Source organism: Thamnophis elegans, chromosome 9 (genome assembly GCF_009769535.1).
Source record: "Thamnophis elegans isolate rThaEle1 chromosome 9, rThaEle1.pri, whole genome shotgun sequence".
In the NCBI taxonomy this organism is placed as follows: Eukaryota; Metazoa; Chordata; class Lepidosauria; order Squamata; family Colubridae; genus Thamnophis; species Thamnophis elegans.
This window is the reverse complement of record NC_045549.1, coordinates 23,433,117-23,455,690: the sequence shown is the minus strand read 5'-3', so window position 1 is coordinate 23,455,690 and position 22,574 is coordinate 23,433,117. Positions and strand designations below refer to the sequence as shown.

At 40.0% G+C, this 22,574-nt stretch overlaps 1 protein-coding gene across 2 annotated transcripts in view; it reads left to right on the top strand.

Annotated features, from left to right (window-relative positions):
• Positions 1 to 22,574, top strand: part of TBCK (TBC1 domain containing kinase) — a 92,925-nt gene that overhangs the window by 53,706 nt on the left and 16,645 nt on the right. The window contains exons 23-24 of one of the 2 annotated variants that reach the window (XM_032223823.1): positions 11,188 to 11,363; positions 20,277 to 20,452. In XM_032223823.1, coding sequence (XP_032079714.1) covers positions 11,188 to 11,363; positions 20,277 to 20,452 — 352 coding nt within the window. Of the gene's footprint in view, positions 1 to 6,952; positions 7,116 to 11,187; positions 11,364 to 20,276; positions 20,453 to 22,574 lie in introns of those variants that run through there. The other variant, XM_032223824.1, reaches the window with a different exon arrangement.

Sequence of the window (22,574 nt, the reverse complement as noted above, 5' to 3'; positions counted from 1 at the left end):
GAAAAGCAACCCTTTGATAAACAAAGCCATGCTACATTGAGTGGAATACTGATGCAAATAGTATTGTATACTTAAACAGGGTGATTATTTTCTTTTTGCCCTCTTTATGTGAGCATTTTTTTTGTTTATAGAGATACATGAAGCCTATTTTCAGGCTGAACGAATGCTTTTCATGCTGCTTCTTATCTTCAAATGCCAGGGAAAGACAATGCTGATTTTCCCCCCAATACAGGACACCAAGGAATGCATGAAAGGAGTTTGGGGATACCTATAATCCTGGCACTATAAGTTGCTGTGAGAATTGTTAGCTCTGCAAAGTAGTCCAGACAAGAAGCACAACCAAGAGTACTAACTCTAGCTTTATTGTACGATTAAGAATCTTGCAAGGCCGAAAGTATTTCTCTCATCCTTTCTTTTTACTCTCTGGAAATCTAGGGCAGGTCTTTTCTGAAATGTTTCCCATGCCATCTTCCCTTCTGTGGGCTGAAACATCTTTTACCTGTTGAATGTCCAATCTGAGATCTCCCTCCTGTCTCTCATAGTCATTCCTAGATAAATGGAAGGAGGGAGGGAGGGAGGGCACTCAAGCAATGGAAATCTAACTCATCATCAAACTGAGTGGTTTGTGTAATGTTTTGGGGTAATTTTGTTAACCATGGTTCATACCAGATTGCAAATTTCTTATGAAATTTCTGAACATAGACTGTTGAAGGTTCTTGGATTTGTTTGTAGGAAACATGCAAGGCAAATTGAAATTACTACATGAGAAAATTACTGGGTTAGAAGTATGCCCTAGATAATAGTCCAGAAAAAAAAATCAGACATTAAGGGGCCTCTTTTAGGAATAGTTCTATTTTTGGTAAAGAACCAGAATTCCAGTGAGCCCTGGTTTACTTTTTAACATCTTATTTAAATAATCTTGGCATCTCAACTAAAGGTTTTAAAACCATCTAAGAACTAAGAATCTTTGTTAAATGGTTGGGACCGGCTCCTAACTAAGATTTTAAAGAACCATTCTTAATTGAAGTAGAGTTCTGAACTAGTTCATTATGTGAATTTATGTGTAACTGAATTGAGGTTGTAGTCTGTGTTGTAGGTTGTAGTGATTTCTCCTTAACTGTCATTAAAAAAAAATACCTAAGTGTTTGCATAGATTCTCTCTTCAAAGGAGATGTGGCATATACTTCAGATCACGGTGTAGAATAACTGCTGCTTGCCAGGTGTGCACAAATATAATTTTCAGAATTCCTACTTACTTTAGACATTGGCAAGGCCAGATGAGAAATACAATTTGAACCAGGACTGACCATATTAATTTTGCGGTCTGGAAAAGCTAGGGATGCGGTGGCTCAGTGGCTAAAACACTGAGCTTGTCGATCAGTAAGGTCGGCTAGCACCATGTAATGGAGTGAGCTCCCATTACTTGTCCCAGCTTCTGCCAACCTAGCAGTTCGAAAGCACATAAAAATGCAAGTAGAAAAATAGGAACCACCTTTGGTGAGAAGGTAACAGTGTTCCGTGCGCCTTCAGTGTTTAGTCATGCCGGCCATATGACCACAGAGGCATCTTCGGACAGTGCTGGCTCTTTGGCTTTGAAATGGCACTACCCCCTGGAGTGAGGAATGACTAGCACATATGTGCGAGGGGAACCTTTACCTTTTAAAAGGCCTCAAGAAGGCCTTTGGGCAAGTCCTCGGTATCTTGTGTCACCAAAGTTCAGCAGCTAGGGTAAATTCAGTTGCAATAAATGCACACTGTAATCAAAATTGTATCATTGCCATTCAGTCTGATTCTCCTTTGATGTGAGAAAAAGGCAGGCTTCAAACAAGGGAAGTATTGAGCTGAACAGTGTGAGCCCTTGAAAGGCTTACTGCATCAGCATTTGAAGTAATCCTGGGATTGCAAACTGATATCCACTTTCTATGGCTGTATTGACATGTACACACACGTACTCACCTGTATACACATAAATATTAGGTTTTGTGGTGTTTTTTCCATAGAAAGCCCAGAATTTAATAAAATGTAGCTTATATATTTTTTAAAACAGTGTTACAAAAGAACTTTTTTCTGAATCAAATATTTCTCTGGAATTCTTTATGCAAAACAGCAAATATTTTACTTACAGCATGGATAATTTAACCCTAACCTTAACCCTACTTCCTAATTAGCATGTTACCTGACCTTCCACAATACCTCACTACCTTTTTAAAAAAGGTAGTGTTTTGTTTGTGTTGTAGTTGTTTTCCAGAAAAGAGAGACATTTTAGTAAATCTCAATTCTAATATTACACATATTCTCCTAATGTCACTTTTTTCACAGGTGCTTCCTATGAAAAAGGAAGCCCTGCCGTGGCTCATTCGATTAAAGAGAGGGAATAAGAGATTACCTTTGAATATGAAGTATTTCTTTCTAATGTTGATGATTAAAACTACCATATTTTTTGGAATATAAGATGCACTTTTCCCCCCCTAAAAGAGGGTGAAAAGTTGGGTGCATCTTATACATCGAATGTAGCCAAAAACGCAAGGCACGGAGGAGGCAATGGTCTGTGGCAATCCCTGCAGCCTGGATCAGCTGATTGGCGGTATTCCGGGAGGCCGATCAACCCACCAATCAGCTGCTCATGCTGAGTCAGGCTGCAATAATATGCTGAAGCTGACCTGGCTGTTCGCTTTTTGCTGCAAGGAGGTGTAACTCATTCAGCAGGATTCAATAACTTCTCTTTATATATAACATAACACATTAAGTAAATATACAATACCAAAAGCAGGTTTTCCAACATGGTAGTTCAGCAGAGGAGAGAAGTTTCAATTTCAGTTTTAGTTTCAGAATTCAGCACAGCATGCAGCTTTAGTACACAACAAGCCACGCCCTGGCTCCTTGCTGTCTCCTTTCTTGTTGCTGACACAGCAAATAATGTTTGTTTCCAAACAGTCCTCAACTCTCTCACACACTGACAGAACAGATGAATACCATGGATGCTAGCAGGCAGAGGCAGAATTTTTTTTCTTATTTTCCTCCCCCAAAACTAAGATGCATCTTATACTGCGGAGTGTCTTATAGGCCAAAAAATAAAATATTTGTTTCTTTGATCTAGACATGTAGATTAGGACTGTGGCGCACTTAAAATTTAAAGACTCAAAAAAGTAATTTGAAGCATTTAGCATATGTTTACAGGTCCTTAAAGCACTGGTTGGTTGGTTGGTTGGTTGGTTAAATATTTATACCCCATGCCCATTTTATAACCAACTCTGGGTGACTCATATCTTCCCAGAAACCTGCAGCTGTCTTTCACAGCTGTAGCATAGTTCCATGAAAAGATATGACTGCTTTGTAGAAAGGCAAAGAGGTGTGTCTCCATGTGTTCCAAAACATCTTTAGATTGCAGCAACTGCATCATGAAGTATCAAGACATGTACAGATAGTAAAAATAGCTCAAATATGTAAACAGTTCCATTAGCAAATGGGAATGGAGCTAACGTTTTCTGAACATGTATCAAGGAGCTAGCTCAGTGCTTCATGAAAGAAATAAACACAGAACATTAGGATTTTACTATTTCTGTTTCACAGATAGACATAAGAGCTGAATGTTTGTAGAAGAGTTTTGTTTATCCTTATGAATTTTGGAATTACGTATGTCTGATGAGTTTGACTAGGAGCAAGAAGCAGATGTGTTTATACAACAGGTCTCAAAACTTCATCAAAGGTATATAAGGGAATTATGAAACAAAAGCTATTCATAGCTGCCAATATTGAATAGCTTGCAGCCAAGTATGAGGTAGAAAATTTGGCTTTGGTAGAGAAAGTAAGTGATTTATTTTCACACACCTGTTTCTTTAATGCCATGAACTGCAAAAAAGATGCCGTTTAACTTAAGGCTGATACCATATTTTTAGGAGTATAAGACACTCTGAAGTATAAGATGCACCTAGATTTTGGGGGGGGAAAACAAGAGAGAAATATCTGCCTCTGCCTCTCAGCAATTTGCCTCCTTGCCACAAACATTACAGACAATATACACTGTTTATAGTGTTATATTTCAGACTATACTTGTACAGATGCTGTTAAAATTGATGTGCTTTCTGGAAGTATAGTTATTCTCTGCTATTTAAAAGAATAGCACTTTTTAAAACAATAGCATGGGCCTCTTCAGAACAAGCATTTATTTTAAAAAGCTTCTTCATTTTGTTAAGTTGTCTAGAATAATAATAAAGCAATCTTTTAAAAATAAGTCTAATAATTTGAACATTCTATAGGCCCGTGATGGCAAACCTATGGCATGTGGAGCCATCACCAGTTGCTCTTCCAGGTTCGGGCGCAGCAGCCAGCTGGTCTTCACGGGCATTGGTGTGCCAGAAAGCAGAAGTGGAACCGCCCGGTGTGCATGCGCACTCCAGGAAAATGATCTTTTTGTTTCCAGGGTGCACATCCACATCAACCATTTGGTGATCTGATTCCTGGCACGCATGCACACGCAAAAAACAGCAACAGGAAGAGCAACGACCGTGCATGCCAAAAGACGCAGAGCGGGGCTCCTGGCCATCGCTTATTAGCGGAGTATAACTGTGGTCGGGGCTTTTCTTCCTCCCCGCCTGCGTAGCCCCAGCCCTCCAACCGTGTCTCATCTGCGGTCCAAAGTGCCTGGCTGGCTCGGGCACCCCAGAAAAGCAGTGGTGGCAGCAGCCACAAGGGGAAGAGCAGGAGTGGCTGCCTGCCCCTGCAGCCACTCCCACACCATCAAGAAGTGGCCCTGTGACAGCCGCCTGGGGTGAGGGGGTGGCAGAGGCAAGGATGGGCAAGGGCTTCCCTCCCTCCCCACCCGAGCAGGCTACTTGCACGGCTACAGCCCATGGCACTGACATTGATCCATGGACTGGAGTGCCTGGCTGGTTGGGTGCCCCAGAAGAGCCAGCTGGTCCCCATGCAACCCCAGAAAAGCATCAGCTGCGGTCACAGTGGGAAGGCAGGAGCGACCGGGCAGGCACCGCAGCTGCTCTCACATCAGCAAGCCGGGCCTTCGGCAGCATCTTTATGAGGGTAGCTCGCCTCCCCACCAGCAGCTCTTCCAGCGTCCCGGCTGGAAGCAGCTGTGCAACAGTCGCTGTTATCAGGGGCGAAGAGGTGGCGATGGCGAGAACGGGGGACCTCCACCCCTTTGTCCCTTCCCCAACAGCGGCTGTTGCGCTTCCGCTTTCAGCGAGGATGCTGGCAGAGGAGCTGCTGATGGGGAGGCGAGCTACCCACATAAAGACGCCACTGAGGGCCTGGCAGAATATATCCTGGCTGGAAGCAGCAGCATTCAGAATCGCGGGCTGTAGCTGTACAAGAAGCCTGCTTGAATTGGAGAGGAAGAAGGGAAGCCCAGGCCTGCCCGTCCTCGCCACTGCCACCCCTTCGCCCCTGGTACCAGGACACCGGTGAGGGCCTGGCAGAATATATCCTGGCTGGAAGTGGCAGCGCAACAGCCACCGCTACCAGGGGCGAAGGGGTGGTGATGGCAAGGAGAGATGGGCCCAGGCTTCCCTCCCCCCCCCCCCCCCGAGCAGGCTTCTTGCACAGCTCCAACCCACAGCTCTGCTGAGGATCTGTGGTCCGGAGCGCTGCCACTTCCAGCTGGGATATATTCTGCCAGGCTTTTGGTGGCTTCTTTATGCAGGTAGCTTACCTCCCTGCCAGCAGCTACTCCGCCAATATCCTGGCTGGAAGAGGAAGTGCAACAGCCACTGTTGGGGAAGGGACAAAGGGGTGGCGGTCGCCTGTTCACACCACCGCCAACCCTTCACCCTTGTAACAGCGGCTGTTGCACTGCTGCTTCCAGCTAGGACACTGGAGGAGCTGCTGGTGGGGAGGCAAGCTACCTGTATGAAGACACCGCCGAGGACCTGGCAGAATATATCCCGGCTGGAAGCGGCAGCGTTCCGGACCGCGGATCCTCATCGGCTGGAGCCCTGCAAGTAGCCCGCTTGGGTGGGGAGGGAGGGAAGCCCTTGCCTATCCTTGCCACCACTGCCCCCTCGCCCTCGGCAGCGGTCACAGTGCTGCTTCTGGCTGGGATGCTGGAGCAGCCAGAAGGAGAAGCCACTGTGTGGGAGGTGGTTGCGGATGCTATTGGTGCATCTGATGGAACTGGCAGAATGACTACTGGGACTTGAGGCGGCAGTGGCATGGACGTAGGCAACATGCCTGGCAGAGATGGTAGTGGCAATAGCATTGTAGGGGGCGGAGGATAATGCCCAGGGGTTGTCTCATAACCCAGGTCGGGAACATGGAGCCAGGAAATGGGTCTCCCAAGGCGTCGGCCAGCCAAAGTGCAGGCCTTCGCAGGCCGCAATAGAAACAAAGTCTGTGCACTGGGTGGAGTGGTCACGAGGCTTGGGGCCCGGCGCGGGCCAGCTCAGCCACCCCACCAAGAGGAGCGGTCTCTGTTGCCTCCGAAGGCGACAGGGAGTGGCAGGCACTGCTGCTGTGGATATAAATGGAAGGTGCTCAGTCCATTCCCTCCAAAATGGCTGTTATATTCCTCCCTGGGCTTCATCTCCCAGGCAGGCAGAGCAAGAGTCCAGGGCCAAGCCCATCGGCCACAGCCTCCATTTCCAAGAGCAGGCTCTTCAGTGGCCACCAGTGCAGTCCAGGAGACAGCAAAGAGCCTCGGGAGAGCAGGGGAAGCTGTTTTCGCCCTCCTCAGGCTCCTTGAAAGTCTCTGGAGCCTGGGGAGGGCAAAAAACAGGTCTATTGCGGGCCAAAAGGGGGTGTCACCCGCACATGCGCAGGATGAGCACGCATGGGCATGCGCGCATATGGGCATGTGCATGGGGGTTGCGTGCATAGCATTATGCATATGGCACATCTGCGTACGACCCCCTTGCGCTCCCCCCACTTTTGGCATGGGAGCCCAAAAAGGTTCATCATTACTGCTATAGGCATTTATAATTGTTGACTTACCTCTTTGCAGCCAACAGCCTGATTGGCAGAAGAAGAAAAAAATCTGCCTCCCAGCAATTTGCCACGTGGAGCAAACAGGAAGTTTCACTTTTAGTTTCTCCTGATCATCAGCTGTTACAGGCTGCAGGGATTGCTATAGCTTATTGAAGCCTCCGCAAGTCCCCGTTTGCTGCAAAGAGGTAAAATTGCTGGGAGGCAGGAGCCAAACGGTTGGGGGCAGTGGGTGGATGGGGCTACATTCAGTGTATAAGACGCACTCAAGTTTTCACCCTCTTTTAGGGGGGTAGGTGCATCTTATATTCTGAAAAATATGGTAATTCTTGTAATTATTCATGTTTTCCACCTGATCTGCATGATGTTTATAAATCCATGCTGATTAACTTTTCAATCAGTCATTCAGGTCATGGTTGTCCCAAAGATGCTTTTTCAGGAGGCAACAGGTTACTCTGAGGACCCAGATAAACCTCCAAGTGTTTCAAGGACCCTCTAAAACAGAGCTCAAACTCACGAGCCAGATGTGTCATATGCTGGCCACACCCACGCCTGATTTAGCAAAGCGGGGAAAAGTCACAATACATCACATGACGACGCTGTGATAATGCAAGTTTGACACCCCTGCTCCAAAAAGATGCAAATGACCAGCTGTCTGCAAGGAATATAAATCCTTCCATTCCCCACTATCCTGTCAGAGCTGAAGAAATTTATTGGATATGAAGCAAACATCTTCAAAAGAAGAAGAAAGTCCAGTTGCCTCCTAAAAAAAGCCCCTTTGGGACAACCATGATCTGCATGACTGAGAATCTCTACAGACGTTCAGGCAGTTGATGTTTTGTCCTTCAATTTTGATTTCAGCTGACATCTCTTTCAATACAGCCATTGTATTGTGGCTGTAAAATCTTTACAAGCTAAACAGATATGGGTGGAAATCCATATTGTGTCGCATTCCCTTATTTAGTTTTCAACCAGTGTGTTTTTCTCAAATCCAGTTCTTACATTCTGTCCATTATAATGATTCCTAAGAAGAAAGAATCAAAATAAACACATGCCTTAATATATTTTACATTCAGGTATGATCTTGCCAACCAAAACTCTTGTAATCAATAATGCATAGATAAAAATCCTTCTTATGTTCTCTTGCTCTCGATTATCCATCTTATTAAAGATATTAAACAATCTCATTCCCCTTATTTTTTTATGAAACTGGCTTGTTCATCTATCATTTCTGTGTTTATGTATGTATCTGTTCTTCTTTCTTAATTATTACAATAGTTTCATAGTTTGCATATCATCTTGGAAATATTTCCCTTTTTTAGAATATGAATAGGGATCTTTCCCAATCTTCACACCACAGTTTTATTTTCTAGGTGTTGACACAAAGCAGTATTTAAACTACTTCTTTAAACAGTGTGATGGGTTCTTCATCTGCACCTGATTAAGAATCTTTTGGCAGCAATACTGTTACTTCTTATACCTCAATTTCTAGTGAATTTCTTAAATGCTTTTTTTCTGCAAACTGGAAAACTTTGAGATCTAGTCCTGTCTTAGGCAGAAAGCTAGCTGGGTGGCCTTGGGTCAGTCATACTTACCTTCAGAAAGAGACACATAGAAAACTACTTCCAAGAAAACTTCACAGAGAGAGGGAGGAGGGAGGGAGGGAGAGAGAGAGAGAGAAAGAGAGAGAGAGAGAGAGAATTATTTCTCCTTCAGTCCTTCACATTGAACCATGCCTTGAACTGTATTTCATGTAGATCATCTGATTAGTAGTGGCCAACTTTGAACTACCTAAGTTATTCTATAAATCCAGTCCAAAAGACTCGTTTAGAATTTTTTGTTGTCATCTGCTCCCAACGAAGCTCATCTTTGTTTTGGTTTCTGTGGCTGCCAGTATGTTCCTCTGGTAGGCATCCTGCCAGACTCTGGTCCCTCATTATCTTAGTCAGCCCTTTCTGCTCAGCCTCATTGCCTCCCAATTCTGTTCCAATGGCTGTTTGCCCATTGGCTCCTCAGACTGTCTGGTGTGCAGCTTCTGATCCAGAGGAGATCATAATCATTTTCAAAGGGAAGAGTGCTTTATAAACTCGTTTTCCTTTGCAATACATCCAAAGAAACAGGTATAGCCAAAGAAACAGGTATTTGCAGTAAAGTAATTGCAAAACTGGAAAAAAAAATTGGATTTATAATAGAGCATATATGGGATCTCTTCAGACAGATCGCAGCTTAAAATCAGATACATTATGAATTAAATATCCCAAAACAATGGGATGTATATGCTATGCTGTAGGTCATGTATATGTTCATTTTATTATTATTATTATTATGGAGCACTGTATTATTTCTGTTCTATAGAGAGTGACCTAACCTAGGAAATAAACTGTTTGAGGCTGTGGGTCAGTCCAGTTCTTAAAGCCAATTTTGAGATGGACAAACCATTGATCATTCCTAAATTTCCCCCTGTATTTCAAAGGAGCAAGCTTTAAAGTGGATTACTTTATGTGAGACTGCATGGTTCATTTTTTCCAGTGCTATTCATATAACATTTTGCCAGTTTTAAATTACTATTTTTCCTGTGATCAGTCTTTGCAGAAAGATTGTTTTTTCTCAAAAAAGTATCCTTTGTTATCTATCTATGTTTGCCTTGTGTTATCAACTATCTTTGAAAAGCCTCTGAAAATTAATATATTATTATGGATTGCTATGCACAGTTCAAGTTTCTCCTATCTCTAATAACTTACTAGTGCATACAAGTACAAGTTTTTGGAAAATTCAGTAGTTTTTTTTTTTTTTACTACAGATCAGAGATGGTATTCAGCCAGTTCTGACAGGTTCTGGAGAACCGGTAGCGGAAATTTTGAGAGTGGGGAGGGAATAGGGATTTTGTAGTATCCTTCCCCTGCCAGGACCACAAAGCCACACCCACAGAACCGGTAGTAAAAAAAAAATTGAACCTCACCACTGCTGCAGATCATTAAATCTTCAGCAAGTAAATTTATTAACCAGACTTCCTTAATTTTTATAAATAACCTGTCGATGTTTTCAAGCTAGATTGCTATGAATTATGAATTTGGTAAAGGAGAAATTTTGTTGAAAGTTGATTACTAAGGTTTTATTAAGCATTTTTATCCTACCTTCTCCCCAACCGTAAAAGGTGGTGTCCTTCTAATATGTCTTTGTCCTGATTTCAGACACACGGAATATATGTGACTTTGCAGGAAAGTAATTTTGTAGAAAAGACACAACACTACTCCAAATTATAAGACACAAATTGCCATAAGTTTTAAAAAAATAAATATTAAGAGACAGAAACATGGTTTTACAATTTATATAAATATTTTCAAAACTTCAGTAAGAACTTCTAACCATTCATACTCAACAATTAATCCACTCTTCAGGGCTTTTTTTATATTGGTACTTTTTGGCCTACTAATATTATAACAACATCGTTTGTTGCTAATTATATTATATTGTTTATAGTTTTCCAATTTTTCATTTTCAAATTTTATTGCACAATTTTATCAAGTAGTGAAAGCCAGCCACCTTGACTACAAATTTTATTTCTTTATTCAATTTATATGCTTCCTGGAGGTGACTCTAGGTGACTTAAAAATTCAGAGAATTTTGCTTTACAGCATACTTCAATTTCTTTGTCAATTTCTTAGTTCTCTAACTTAGTTCCCCCTAAACCAGAGGTCGACAACCTTCTTCACTCAAAGAGCTACAAAGGTCCTAAATAAAAGCCCCCTGTTCAATTCTGGAGCTAACCGGAAGTCCGGTTCCCCCACCATAGAGTCTCCTGCTCGCGCGGCATCCTTTTTCCTCTATTGTCCTATCCGAACGCCCTATCAATTGTGGACCTGACCAAAAACGGGGAGCCGCAATAGGGATGAAAGAGCCACATGCGGTTACAGAACTGGAGGTTGCTGGCCCCTGTCCTAAACCTTTTTTTTCTGATTTTGCCACATTTTACCCTAAAAACATTACAGAATGCCCAGAAGCTGTAATTACATATTGTAATTTAAAGTCTATACCTCATCTTAAACCTTGTTCTTTTCTCTTGGTTACATGGCAGTAGAAGAGAAATAAGTTTCATGCTTATTTTATCATATTTACGAGGTATGTTAAAAAAACAAAATGAATTTATTTTAGAATAATGTGTTCTTTTAAAATGTGCTTGTCAGCTACAGTTTTTGTTCTTATTTGAATACTCACTTCTTTTCTTTCATTTTTTCATTGGTGTCTCATTTCCAGAAATTGATATTGAACGGTGTGTCCATGAATCAATTAACCTTTTCTGCTGGACTCCCAAAAGTGCTACATACAGACAATATGCCCAGCATCCTAAACAAACCAATGAAAGCAATTCTACAAGAAGTCTAATATCTTGTTTCTCATCAGACTATCAGGATACATCCAGGAGTGACCTGGTGAGTTATTTAGTTGTCTTTCATTATAACAGAATAGAAAGTTTAAATATTTTAGGTCTGTTTAGAATTGCATTTATTTATTCATTCATAGGGTTTAAATCCTCTTTCTTCCAAATCACAAGCCTGAAAGATAGTGATGGCTTATGTTGTCCATGAAATTTTTGTTGCTACAGATGGATTTGAACCTTAGTTACATTATGTTCATAGTCTAACAGCTTAATAACTAATTCCTATTCCTATTTTGATATCATACTATAGAAGAAAAATGAGTGGGTGTGCCTATCATTAAACATAATAAGCTCAAAGATTCAACCAGGGAGTGCATAAAGTTTTGGCACTATCTATATATGTCATCTTTTCAAGAATGTTGGAATTACACTTGTACTTTGCCTCTTGCAAAAATACAAACATTAAGTGAGTTGAATTGAGTTGAGTTGATATACTTAATCATAGTGAATGAGTGTAATAAAATGAACCAAAATGTAAACTTAAGGAACCAAATGGTGGTATGAAGAACATTTGGACACCTGCTTTGAGTTTGAAACAGCTGGTCCATATCAAGGTTGGAACACTTCTGGAATGTCGGAAGAGGATCAGAATATTTGCGCTGGAACTATTTGCCCCAAACCCAAAATATTTAGAATTTGAAATGGTTTGTGTGCTTCTAAAACTTAATGTGTTAGCAGGTCATATAATTAATATATGTGTAACACCATACATTATTTATTTAAATCCTGAATATTCCATTCTTAATTGATTTATATATCCAAATGAAGGAAATCTTGGCTCTTGATTTTTTGTTGGACATCATTTGCTTGTAAAATTATGAATAGTTATTATAATCATAAAAAGACTATGACAAGAAAGATTTCAAAATCAAACACATTCTGAGTGAGTTTGCAAACACATTTATGTAGTGGCTGTTGAGGAAATAAGAGTTTGGGTCAAGCCAACTTCTACCTTCAGAGGATATTTGATCTTTACCAGGCAGAGAAACCAAAACAACCCCTTCTTCCTATTTGAAGACCAAGGTGATACAAGGTTCAGCAGCAATGTCATTTCACATCCCAGAGTTTCTTAGAAAATGACTAAGGATTCATGGACGAAATTCTTGTCAATGTTACTTCCTTGAATTGGACAGAGATTTTTTACAATGTATAGGAAGGAGTTTGATTCCTCCTCTCCAAATCCCATCATATCAGGGTTGCTTGAGTAAAGGAAAAAGCCCAGCCCTTCTTTAGTTTGCATTTCAAATGGAAAATAGTTTTATATAGATTCTGTATGTAGAGTATTTGGCAGGAGCCTGTACTTCTGATAAATACATTCAATATCTTAAAGTTGGCATACCGGTTTACACGTTAGCCTACAATGGAAGATGTATTACTTAGTAAGCTCTAAAACCAATAATACTGAAGATTAATTTGCAAAAGTTACATTCAATAGGCAAACATATTGGCATTGGGTAGCAACAACTAGTCAGAAAGAGAACTGCTGGCAAATCTAGCAACAGTTTCCTACAGCAGGAATAAATTATATTCCATCTTTTCCATTGAATCCCATTAAATTATTATTTTCATCAGTTGCAATCCAGACCATTCCATTAACAATTATTCCAAAAATCTAAATGATCATTCTGTTCCAGTAGGTTAGTTCCAAGAGTGATTGAGTTTGTATATTAATATGTAGAACACATTTACAATAGGCATTAAGGTTAATTGAATAATAACTTTTTGTTATCATATAACGGTCATCTCCCTCTTTTCGATATTATTTTGTTATCAGATTCATTTTCTGCTTCTCTTGTGAGACTAAGAAGCCTCCTATCTAAGGGACTATCAAATCCTTGTCAAAATTGCCTAGGTCAGTGATGGCTAACCTTTTTTTAATCACATGCCAAAAGCGGGGGGAGCACAGGGGGGTTGTGTGTGGGCGTGCCCACACATAATGCTATGCGTGTGACCCAGCGTGCATGCATGCATGAACCCTCCCCCCATACATGTGCATGTGACCAGTGTGACACAGACACCCCACGCACGCTTTTTTCACCCTATGGCCTATGGGCAAGCCAGAAGTTCGGGAACAGTGACTTCCGGTTTGTCCTTAGGGCCGTTTTTTTGCCTTCAGGAGGCTTCCCTGAAGGCTCCAGAGGGCAAAAAACAGCCCTACAGCCAAACTGGAAGTTAATTCTCGAACTTCGATAATTTTATCTTTTAGATAACTCTGGAAAATGTTCATGTCACATCACTTATCTACTAATGCAAGGCTTATTGTACATATTCTTGTCAAATTGGGCATTAGCCTCTTTTCAAGGTGTCATGTGAAGTCTCTCAAGGCCTAGTTATTCCACTGCTATCTTACCTTTTCTTTTTACTTTTCTTTTCTTCTTTCTTTTTTTTATTTGCCCCCATGCCATCTATTTCACTGATTGCAAAAACATGAAGTATGGTTGAGGTATTGTTAAGCTATAGAAACTACATTATTCCATGGTTCACAAACGTCATATCAACCAGCTAGAATTCTCAGCAGTGTTTAATATGCTGTACCTTCCCCAAGTTAGAGCAGGTCAGGATCCTCATTGACGTTGTAATAGTGACATCATAATTCAGAAATCAAATAGCACAAAATTAGTATTATTATTCAACCTTCTTACAGAACTGTGCATTTGGTGTATTTGCCAATGTCTGTTCATTTGGTGATAAAAACAGCATTTTGCCAATGTGTTCTACTACTACATTTTTACTCTGTGAAGATGTAACATACTTACCTCATCTGTTACTGGTGGGACTTTATTTATTTGTTCATTTGTAAAATAATTTGAATACTATCCCATTCAACAGTTAAATATCTTCATGTTTACAATATTAGATTAAAAGCAGTCTTGCTGCCATCTCATTGGGAGGTACTTTCCAATTGTGCAGAAGTACACATTTATATACCTTTGGCCCCTGAAGGTGCTGACCACCAGGGTCATTTCCAAGATTAATGGCCATGGTGAAATTTGCACTGATTGTTTGGTGAATCTGGCAGTGTTTCTATGCTGCCATGCATTTTTCTTTTGTCTTTGGCCAGGTGGAGCCTCCTATTTTAGTTTTCCATCCACGTTTACTCATTTTGAGATTTATCATGTGTTATTTATATCTGACCTTTACCTCTTTGGTAAGTACAATCCCCAGCACAGAAAGCCTAGGCAGCAACGTTTTACATTTTCTATTTTGCTTACAATATCCATTTTCTTCACTGATCTTCCCAGGTTCTTGATGATAAGGGAAAAGAAACTTTTTTTTCTTGTCTTCAAAGTATTATCTTTCAGCAGCTGCTTTTTTCACAATTCTATCCATCTTTCCCCTCCCCCCCATGAGTGTTTGTGTGTGTGTGTCTCCCTCCCACTTTGTCTCTTCACCCAACTATTAACAGTTTTTGAAAAGCTTTAACAGTTGTTTCTGAATGTGCCCACCACACAGTTTCAAATTGGAACTTCTTGTTGTCTCTCTGCTGCTTGTAACACTTTATGAATTATTGGGCAGCTATGCAATCTATATTCCCCCCACCATAGAGTCTATGGTGGGGGAATATAGATTGCAGTAGCATTATTGGTAACAATCAATGTTGGTGATTGAATGTTTGGTTCTTTTGCTAATAATTAGTGCCATTTTTGAGGGGAAAATAGTTTTATTTATCTCCAGGATGCTCTATGTGTACCAGCAACTGGTCCTTCCCATTTTCTTTTAGGACACATCTATAGGACTCTCTACATGCTCTTAAAAGGTGATTGTTTTTTTGTGTCTTTTTTCTCATATCCACAACGTCTTCATTGTATACGCTAGACAGAAGTAGGGCTTTCCAATTTCATTGCAATATTTATTCAATTAGATAACAGTGTCTGCGATTTGGCAAAACACTTTCAGAACATTCCATTCAAGCAGTAGTTGTATCAGTAGCATTTTAAGAATATATTTATTCCAGGGATTCACTAAGCCATCATTCTGGTTGCAAACATTAGGCATTATTGCCGTGATTCTGCCAAGATTTTGACTGACAGAATGTTGTCTCTGAAGTGCAGTACATTCTTATATTATCCAAGGCTACCTGCATTTAGGTACGATTAGGTTAATCACCCATACATGGACCATGGAAATTACTGTGAAGAACAGCTGGTTACTGTCGTGTGATTAATGAGTCATCTCTGACTACAGAGATTCATTTTGTTTGCTTGAATTTAAGGATAGTACCTCAATTTTGATCTTCTATGGCAGATGGAAAGATCTCACCTTTCTCATATGCTATGTCACAGCATGAGCAAGATTCTTGCCGAAAAGTCTTAAATTCTGAAACATTCTAATCTGAGTTATTGTGTAGTGCTGATCCTCTAAGTATGAATTCAGAGTTCAAGAAATGACAATTAAAGGAGCTTAGTACATATTGTTTGTGTGCATGCAGCATCTCATCACTTGTTTTGCTTTATATGCAATAAATAGCAGCAAAGGTACTAAATTCTAATAAACATAGCACAATCTGATTAATTAATTCCCACAGTCTGATTAATTAGTTAACTCCTATGATGAGGAGAATCAGTTTAAACCAGGAGTGGATAGTTTGAGAACTTAAGGTTATCCAGCCATCCAGAGTCTTGAGTCCAACTTTCAGGGCCACTCTAAAATTGTTACCAAATTCTGGCTTCAATGAAATATAAACAAAATGTTAAATACATGGGAATAGTAAAAACTAATTGCATTTAATTAAGCAATTGTAGTGTTTTTCCCCTGTCCCCGTGGTTTTGTCACACTGATTACTAGCAGCCTGCCAAAGACAACATGGGCCATGACTATAATAATGCACATTCCATTCGGGGGTGGGTTCCAGCAAGCACTACTCCTGGTTCACTCGTGGGTGCGCTGTGCGCATGCATGGGCATGCACAGTGCAATAAAAATTGTTCTGCTAAAAACAAGATGGCGCCTATGGCACTGCCCGGAGAACCGATTCGGGAGCATGGCAGGCCTGGGTCACTGCTGGTTCCAGTGACCCAGGATACAAAACCACTACCGGTTCAGCTGAACCGGTAGGAACCCAACACTGGTTCAATTTCCCTGAAATAAAATATTGATGGGAAATGGGGAATTGCTTGAATTAAACTCAATAGCCAGACTTTTGACTTTTTAAATACACATTCACTTTTTCCACATATCTGTGTTATTCATGTTAGCTTCTAACTGTTTACAAATTGAAGGACAGCTCTGTTTTACATGCACAAAGTATTTTAATAACCTATAGCTTTAGGAAGTGGTACTTTGCTTTACCCGACTCACTAAGCATTTTGAATTGTTGAGCTATTTTCTGACTTACAGTCATGTGATCTTTATTTATATTTCAGTATCATTTCAATCCAAAATGTTTTCTGAAGAATGTGCCAGTATTAGTATTTCATCTAGTGCCAGGTTTTCTCCCCACCCCTATTTTTCTACTGCTTTTGTTGTTCAAGATTATATGGGTCTCATCATGGAGCTTCTAAGTAAGTTTTTCATCCCCCCAAGAGCTAATTTCCCCTTCCTGAAGAATTTGAAAAATGTTTTTTAAGGCTACATTTTATTTTCAGTATAATTTATTATTGCCAGTCCATCATTTGTCATTCCAGTAGGCTCATGTGTTACTAGTATGAAGTGGTATATTTGTTATCTCATTAACCAATGGAAATACATTTTGGGAAAAATATTGTTATGGGAATGACCTGAGCATCTGATGGAAACATTTTTGTCAATTTTGTCTCTATCAATTTATAAATATGCTAATTTTTCTTTACCTTCATTATGATTATGTTAACAAGACTTAAACATTCTTTCCTCCTTTGTATCAATAATTTAGTTTAGGTTTAGTTTAATTTTAGTCTCATCTAATCTAGTTTAGTTTAGTTAAGTTTAAACAAAGAAATTGTTTCAAGTAGTGCATTTTTTCAACTTTGAACTGATTTGCTATCTATTCTATTTATGCAGTATTAAGAGACATGAACATCAGCATTTAATGATGGTTTAAAATTATTGATTTGCTTGAGGAACATACTTTATAATTTTGATGGAAATTACATAGCAAATATTGCATATATTCAGAAGATATTCCATAATATGTATGTATGTGTGTTTTTGTGTACGTGTGTGTGTGTGTATCCCTAAATCTTTCAGAATCACTGAAATATCTCCATGTCCCCCGCCCCTTATTTTCTCATAAAAATCTGCCTCACTTGTTTTGAGGTTATTATCTGAGTGGTGCAATAGTTTCATTTTTAAAAGGAGATATAGATAGATATACTTTATTACTAGGAAAAAATCTGAAAGTTTTAATTCATATTGCGTTCTTCTCATAAGCAAGTACACATTTGCCAGTCCCACAGTTCCAAGTCTAGCAAAATGCTCAGAATTATAACCAAAGCCCACAGGCAATAGGATTTTAACACATAACATTCTTATCAGCTGAATATCTTCAGTGATCATCCACAAATCCTTTTACATCAAAAACCAACTCTGAATTTTGCTAATGTGGTATTAGATTTATTATGTAGAATACCTTTCATGCCACGAGCAGAATTTCTCCTCAGTGTGCTAATCGCTTCCTAAAGTAAACTCCTAGACTTACCACCACAGAGAAAAACAAATGTGGATGGTGTTATACAGATGAAAAATAAATACTGCTTCAGCAGCAGGACTCTCTTATATTTGTTTCTTTATGAGGCTTTCTCCATCCTAACACATACCTCTTCATGAGAAATGCTTGAAGTGGTTTCCTTTCTTATTAAGTGGGAACTAATTAGGGCTTTAGTGCACTTTAAATAGCTTGCAATTTTTCAGGTAACTATTGCAAAATTTGCTTATAGCTAAAAATAAGTTTTTTTTCCAGAGTTTATGAATACTTTCTGTGAACAAGTTATTCAAAGTTTTGTTTTCTGCATTACAATTGCAGTAAAGAATAAAGTCACATACCCACTCATTTTTCTTCTATAGTATGATAACATATAAATTGTACCTCTCTACAATTGGAGTAAAGAATGAAGTCACATACCCACTCATTTTTCTTCTATAGTATGATAACATATAAATTGTACCTCTCTACAATTGGAGTAAAGAATGAAGTCACTCTAGGAACCTTCTACACAGAGTTTTAGCTACCATTTGTTCCAATATATGGTCAAGTAACCCATTTTTTGTTTTCATTGTCTTCCTGCTATTTTTTTAGCATCACCAACAAACTTAAGATTTGTTGCTTTTTCACTTTGAAATGTCAAGAACCTAGTCTTAGAATTTTATTGTTCAGTGGTATCTTCTTCTACTGAATTATTGTCCTCTCCCAAAATATTTTCGGTACCGAGTGCCAAAAGGGAGCATGCACACGCTCATCTGTTCCACAACCCGGAAGTGGAACTGCCCAGGGGGCATGCGGGCACTGGAAAATTGACTTCCAGTTTCCAGCGCATGCATGCACAGTGGTCAAGTTGTCTTCCGGTTACTGATGCGCATGCAACAATCTTTTGGCCTATGCGCATTCAGACAGAAGATCAGCTCCTCCAATTTCCGGCACTGCCACACGGACGAAGGCCAGCTGATCATTGTGCATGCATGCACACCAGAAACCCGGAAGAGTAACGGTGATGCCGCACATGCCAGATGACATGCCTCCACGTGCCACGTGGATATAGACAGTGGTGTCAAACTCAGATAAAAATGGAACCACTAAACATACATAAGAAACTTTGTGGACTATACATTGATTTAGAAAAATACATTTTTAATTAATACATCAACATGTTAAGATCAAATAGGAACTTTATATAATAGTATATAAAAACATTGTTGTGTTCATTTTTTTCAGTATTTATGTATGTCTGTGTGGGTGTAGGTCCAAATGTGAGCGTGTGGATGGGTTGTGTGTATACATGGGTCATTGTGTCGACCATTCTTTCTCCTGGCCTACCATCAAATTAATGCACAAAGCAGTTGTCTCACTTCTTACTCTGATTTTTCACTTCCCTGAATGCTGCCGCTAATAGCAGACATCTCTTTAGCCTGCGCCAAGCAATCTTCACTGCTTGACAATTTTATCACTTGTTACTTCAACTCCCAAAATTCCCCAGCCTCTGGCTAGGGGATTCTGGGAATTAAAGTCCACAAGTCTTAATGTTGCCAAGTTTGGAAACCCCTGAGTTAAACCAAGGCACCAAACTTATGCAAGGTTCATCACAAACTTTATGTTGGTTGGTAACTAAATATATTATTATTATTATTATTTAGTAATATCCATGTTTTATTGTATCTCTATTTTGTTAAATATTTCCAAGTACTGTGTTTCCCCAAAAATGAGACAGGGTCTTATTTTCTTTTGCCCCTGAAATAAGCGCTTGGTCTTATTTTCGGGGAGGTTTTATTATTTTTGAGGTGCAGGAGGCAGCGAGCATGGTCACCTCATGGCTGCTGTTGTGTTGTAATATTTTTGGCAAGGACTTATTTTCAGGGGAAAGCTTATTTTAGTGCATGCGCTCAAAGCCCATTTGGACTTATTATTCGGGGAGGTCTTATTTTTGGGAAACAGGTAGCATTTCTATTTGATCAGATCATACTCGGGAGTATTGCAGACCCCATGTGGCCTGTGAGCCCCATGAACTAATCCCAATCACAACACCGCCTTAACCATGCACATTCCAGTCTCTCTCCTCCCCTGTTGCAAATGTCAGGCTGGTAAGACGCGATGGGAAGCAAGAAGCAGAATGGCAGCCATGACATGCCTCCCCTCCTGAAAAAGGCTACTGGAGAAAAATGGCAGCCATGACAAATAGCTTGCAAGATAGTTGTGGAAATATATTTCCTTACAAACTCATAGAAATGGTCAATGCAAATAATAACTTTTGTTGCACTTCCTTTTCTTTGTCGAAAAGTCTAGGGATTCTATCAAATTAAATGATCTGAAATCTGAAGTGTCACCACGGATCTCGGCTGAAGATTTGATTGACCTCTGTGACCTGACAGGACCAGGCCATTCTAAAACGCCAACAAAGAAGACAAAGTCTAGCAAACCAAAGTTGCTGATTGTTGACATTCGGAACAGTGAGGAGTATCCTTCTTTGCTGAAAGTTGTGGCTTAATCATTTCTCATAGTTTCTGCTTGAGAAAGTATTTTATGAGAAATGGGAGAAAAGCTTCCATTCATTGGAGGGAGATCACTGACCAGAATTCATAGGACTAAACTATCTTTAATCCATTATGCGGGGGTGGGGAAACATCAGCACTTAGAAAATCACGTGGCACGACAAAACCGCGCTCGTCAAAATAGCGGTAATAAAATCGCGTCGCTAAAGCCGCGACGTCATCACCACGCATCATCGCCGCCGCAACAACAGCGCGGCAACAGAAGGGCGCTTTAAAACGGCGCCGTGGCAGAAAGCCAATTTCAATTAAGGTAAGGGTTAGGATTATGTTTAGGGGTTTGTTTTAGGGTTAGGGTTAGGGTTAGGGTACTGAGTGCTTGGGAATCCGTGGATTTGCCCTCCGCGATTATGTCATCGCAGTAGGGTCGCGTTTTTCCTTAGCGCTTTGAATGGCGCGAATTAGTCTTCGCGCTTATGTCTCCGCGAATAAGGGCTTCGCGGATTTGTGGTGGAACCAGAAAATCATACATCAAGGAGAAGACAATATACCTTTACTATGTTCATTTTTAACAAACAGACAAAAAAATCCAAATAGACCTATCAGCCTGACATAGAAATTACTATCCTAGTATCAGTGGTGCTAGCGAGTTGCAACAGAGTAAAACGTAACAGACCACAGCAGGAATAACTCCAAATTAAGTATTTCTTGTTTTGTTTTTTTTAATCTCCATACTATTAACCTTGTGTGTGGTAGATTGGGACGAGCAGTAGCCCAGAGTCACTGTGTAAACCCTATGTAAATGTGATAGAGAAATAAATACATAAATAGTGGCTTGCAAAAATGAATGTAGAAATCCTTGGCTGAATGTCAAATAAGATGCCTTTTCCATCCCTAAGTCTAACAACTGGATTGTTTTGGAAGTTTCAAGACAAGGTCCGTACAGTACTACCAATAGATTTTAGGCTCCCTTCTGTGCCAGGTATAAATAGCTAACAAGTCTGCTTTCCTTCACTCTCGCAACAGTGATTAATGAAACTAGCAATAGCAATAGTTAGACTTATATACCGCTTCATAGGGCTTTCAGCCCTCTCTAAGCGGTTTACAGAGTCAGCATATTGCCCCCAACAACAATCCGGGTCCTCATTTTACCCACCTTGGAAGGATGGAAGGCTGAGTCAACCTTGAGCCTGGTGGGATTTGAACAGCCAAACTGCTGAACTGCTGAAGTAGCCTGCAGTGCTGCATTTAACCACTGCGCCACCTCGGCTCTTTGCCCAAACTCTTGGGCAATTCATATTATCCAAGAAACGATTAATAAAAGTGATGATCCTATTTATTTTCATTTCTCCCCTAGGTTATAGATTATCTATTATCTTTCTAAAATTAAGTTACTTAGTTTTCCTTCATTCAACATAGCTGCCATTACTCAACATATCTTCCCTAAGCCTACATGTCTGCTTTTCAGTAAGACCCAATGAAAAATCCTGTGTCCTTTCTTCTGTCAGGTATCATTAATTAGAACTGATAATTTTATTTTCAGTGCTAGCGACTTAGAAACATTTAGAACTGAATTTCTTTTATACTGAAACACCCTTTTCTTAGCCACACCTTTATGAGAACACAGAATTGCCATGACTTGAAAAGAAGCCAAAACCCAACCCTGTTAGATGTTTTACTATCTAACTTAAGAAACAGCGATCAAGTGTAACTACTCTTTCTTTATTAATTTCATGTGCTTGTTGAAGTTTGCAAGGCCAAGCTTCACCGTGTTAAATCTATTTTGATTATTTAGTTTTCTGAAGCTTTTTCTCTGGCAGCAGTTTAATCTTTTTAAGCCAGGTTCGTTTATAAGGAAAGCTTTTAATTTTGCCTGCACGATATGTTAAGAAAATGTCGCAGAAACGTGAGCAGTTCTGCTACTAATAAACTCTTTGTTGAAATTAACAGGCAGCTTTTCTTGCCAAGATAGCGGGTGTGTAAAGTTAATAACATTTCATCTGTAAGATTTGCTGTTAAACCCAGAGGTTGGCTTTTAATAGATCAGTAAAATATACCCAAAATAGGAAGTATTACAAAAAGAAGCAGTA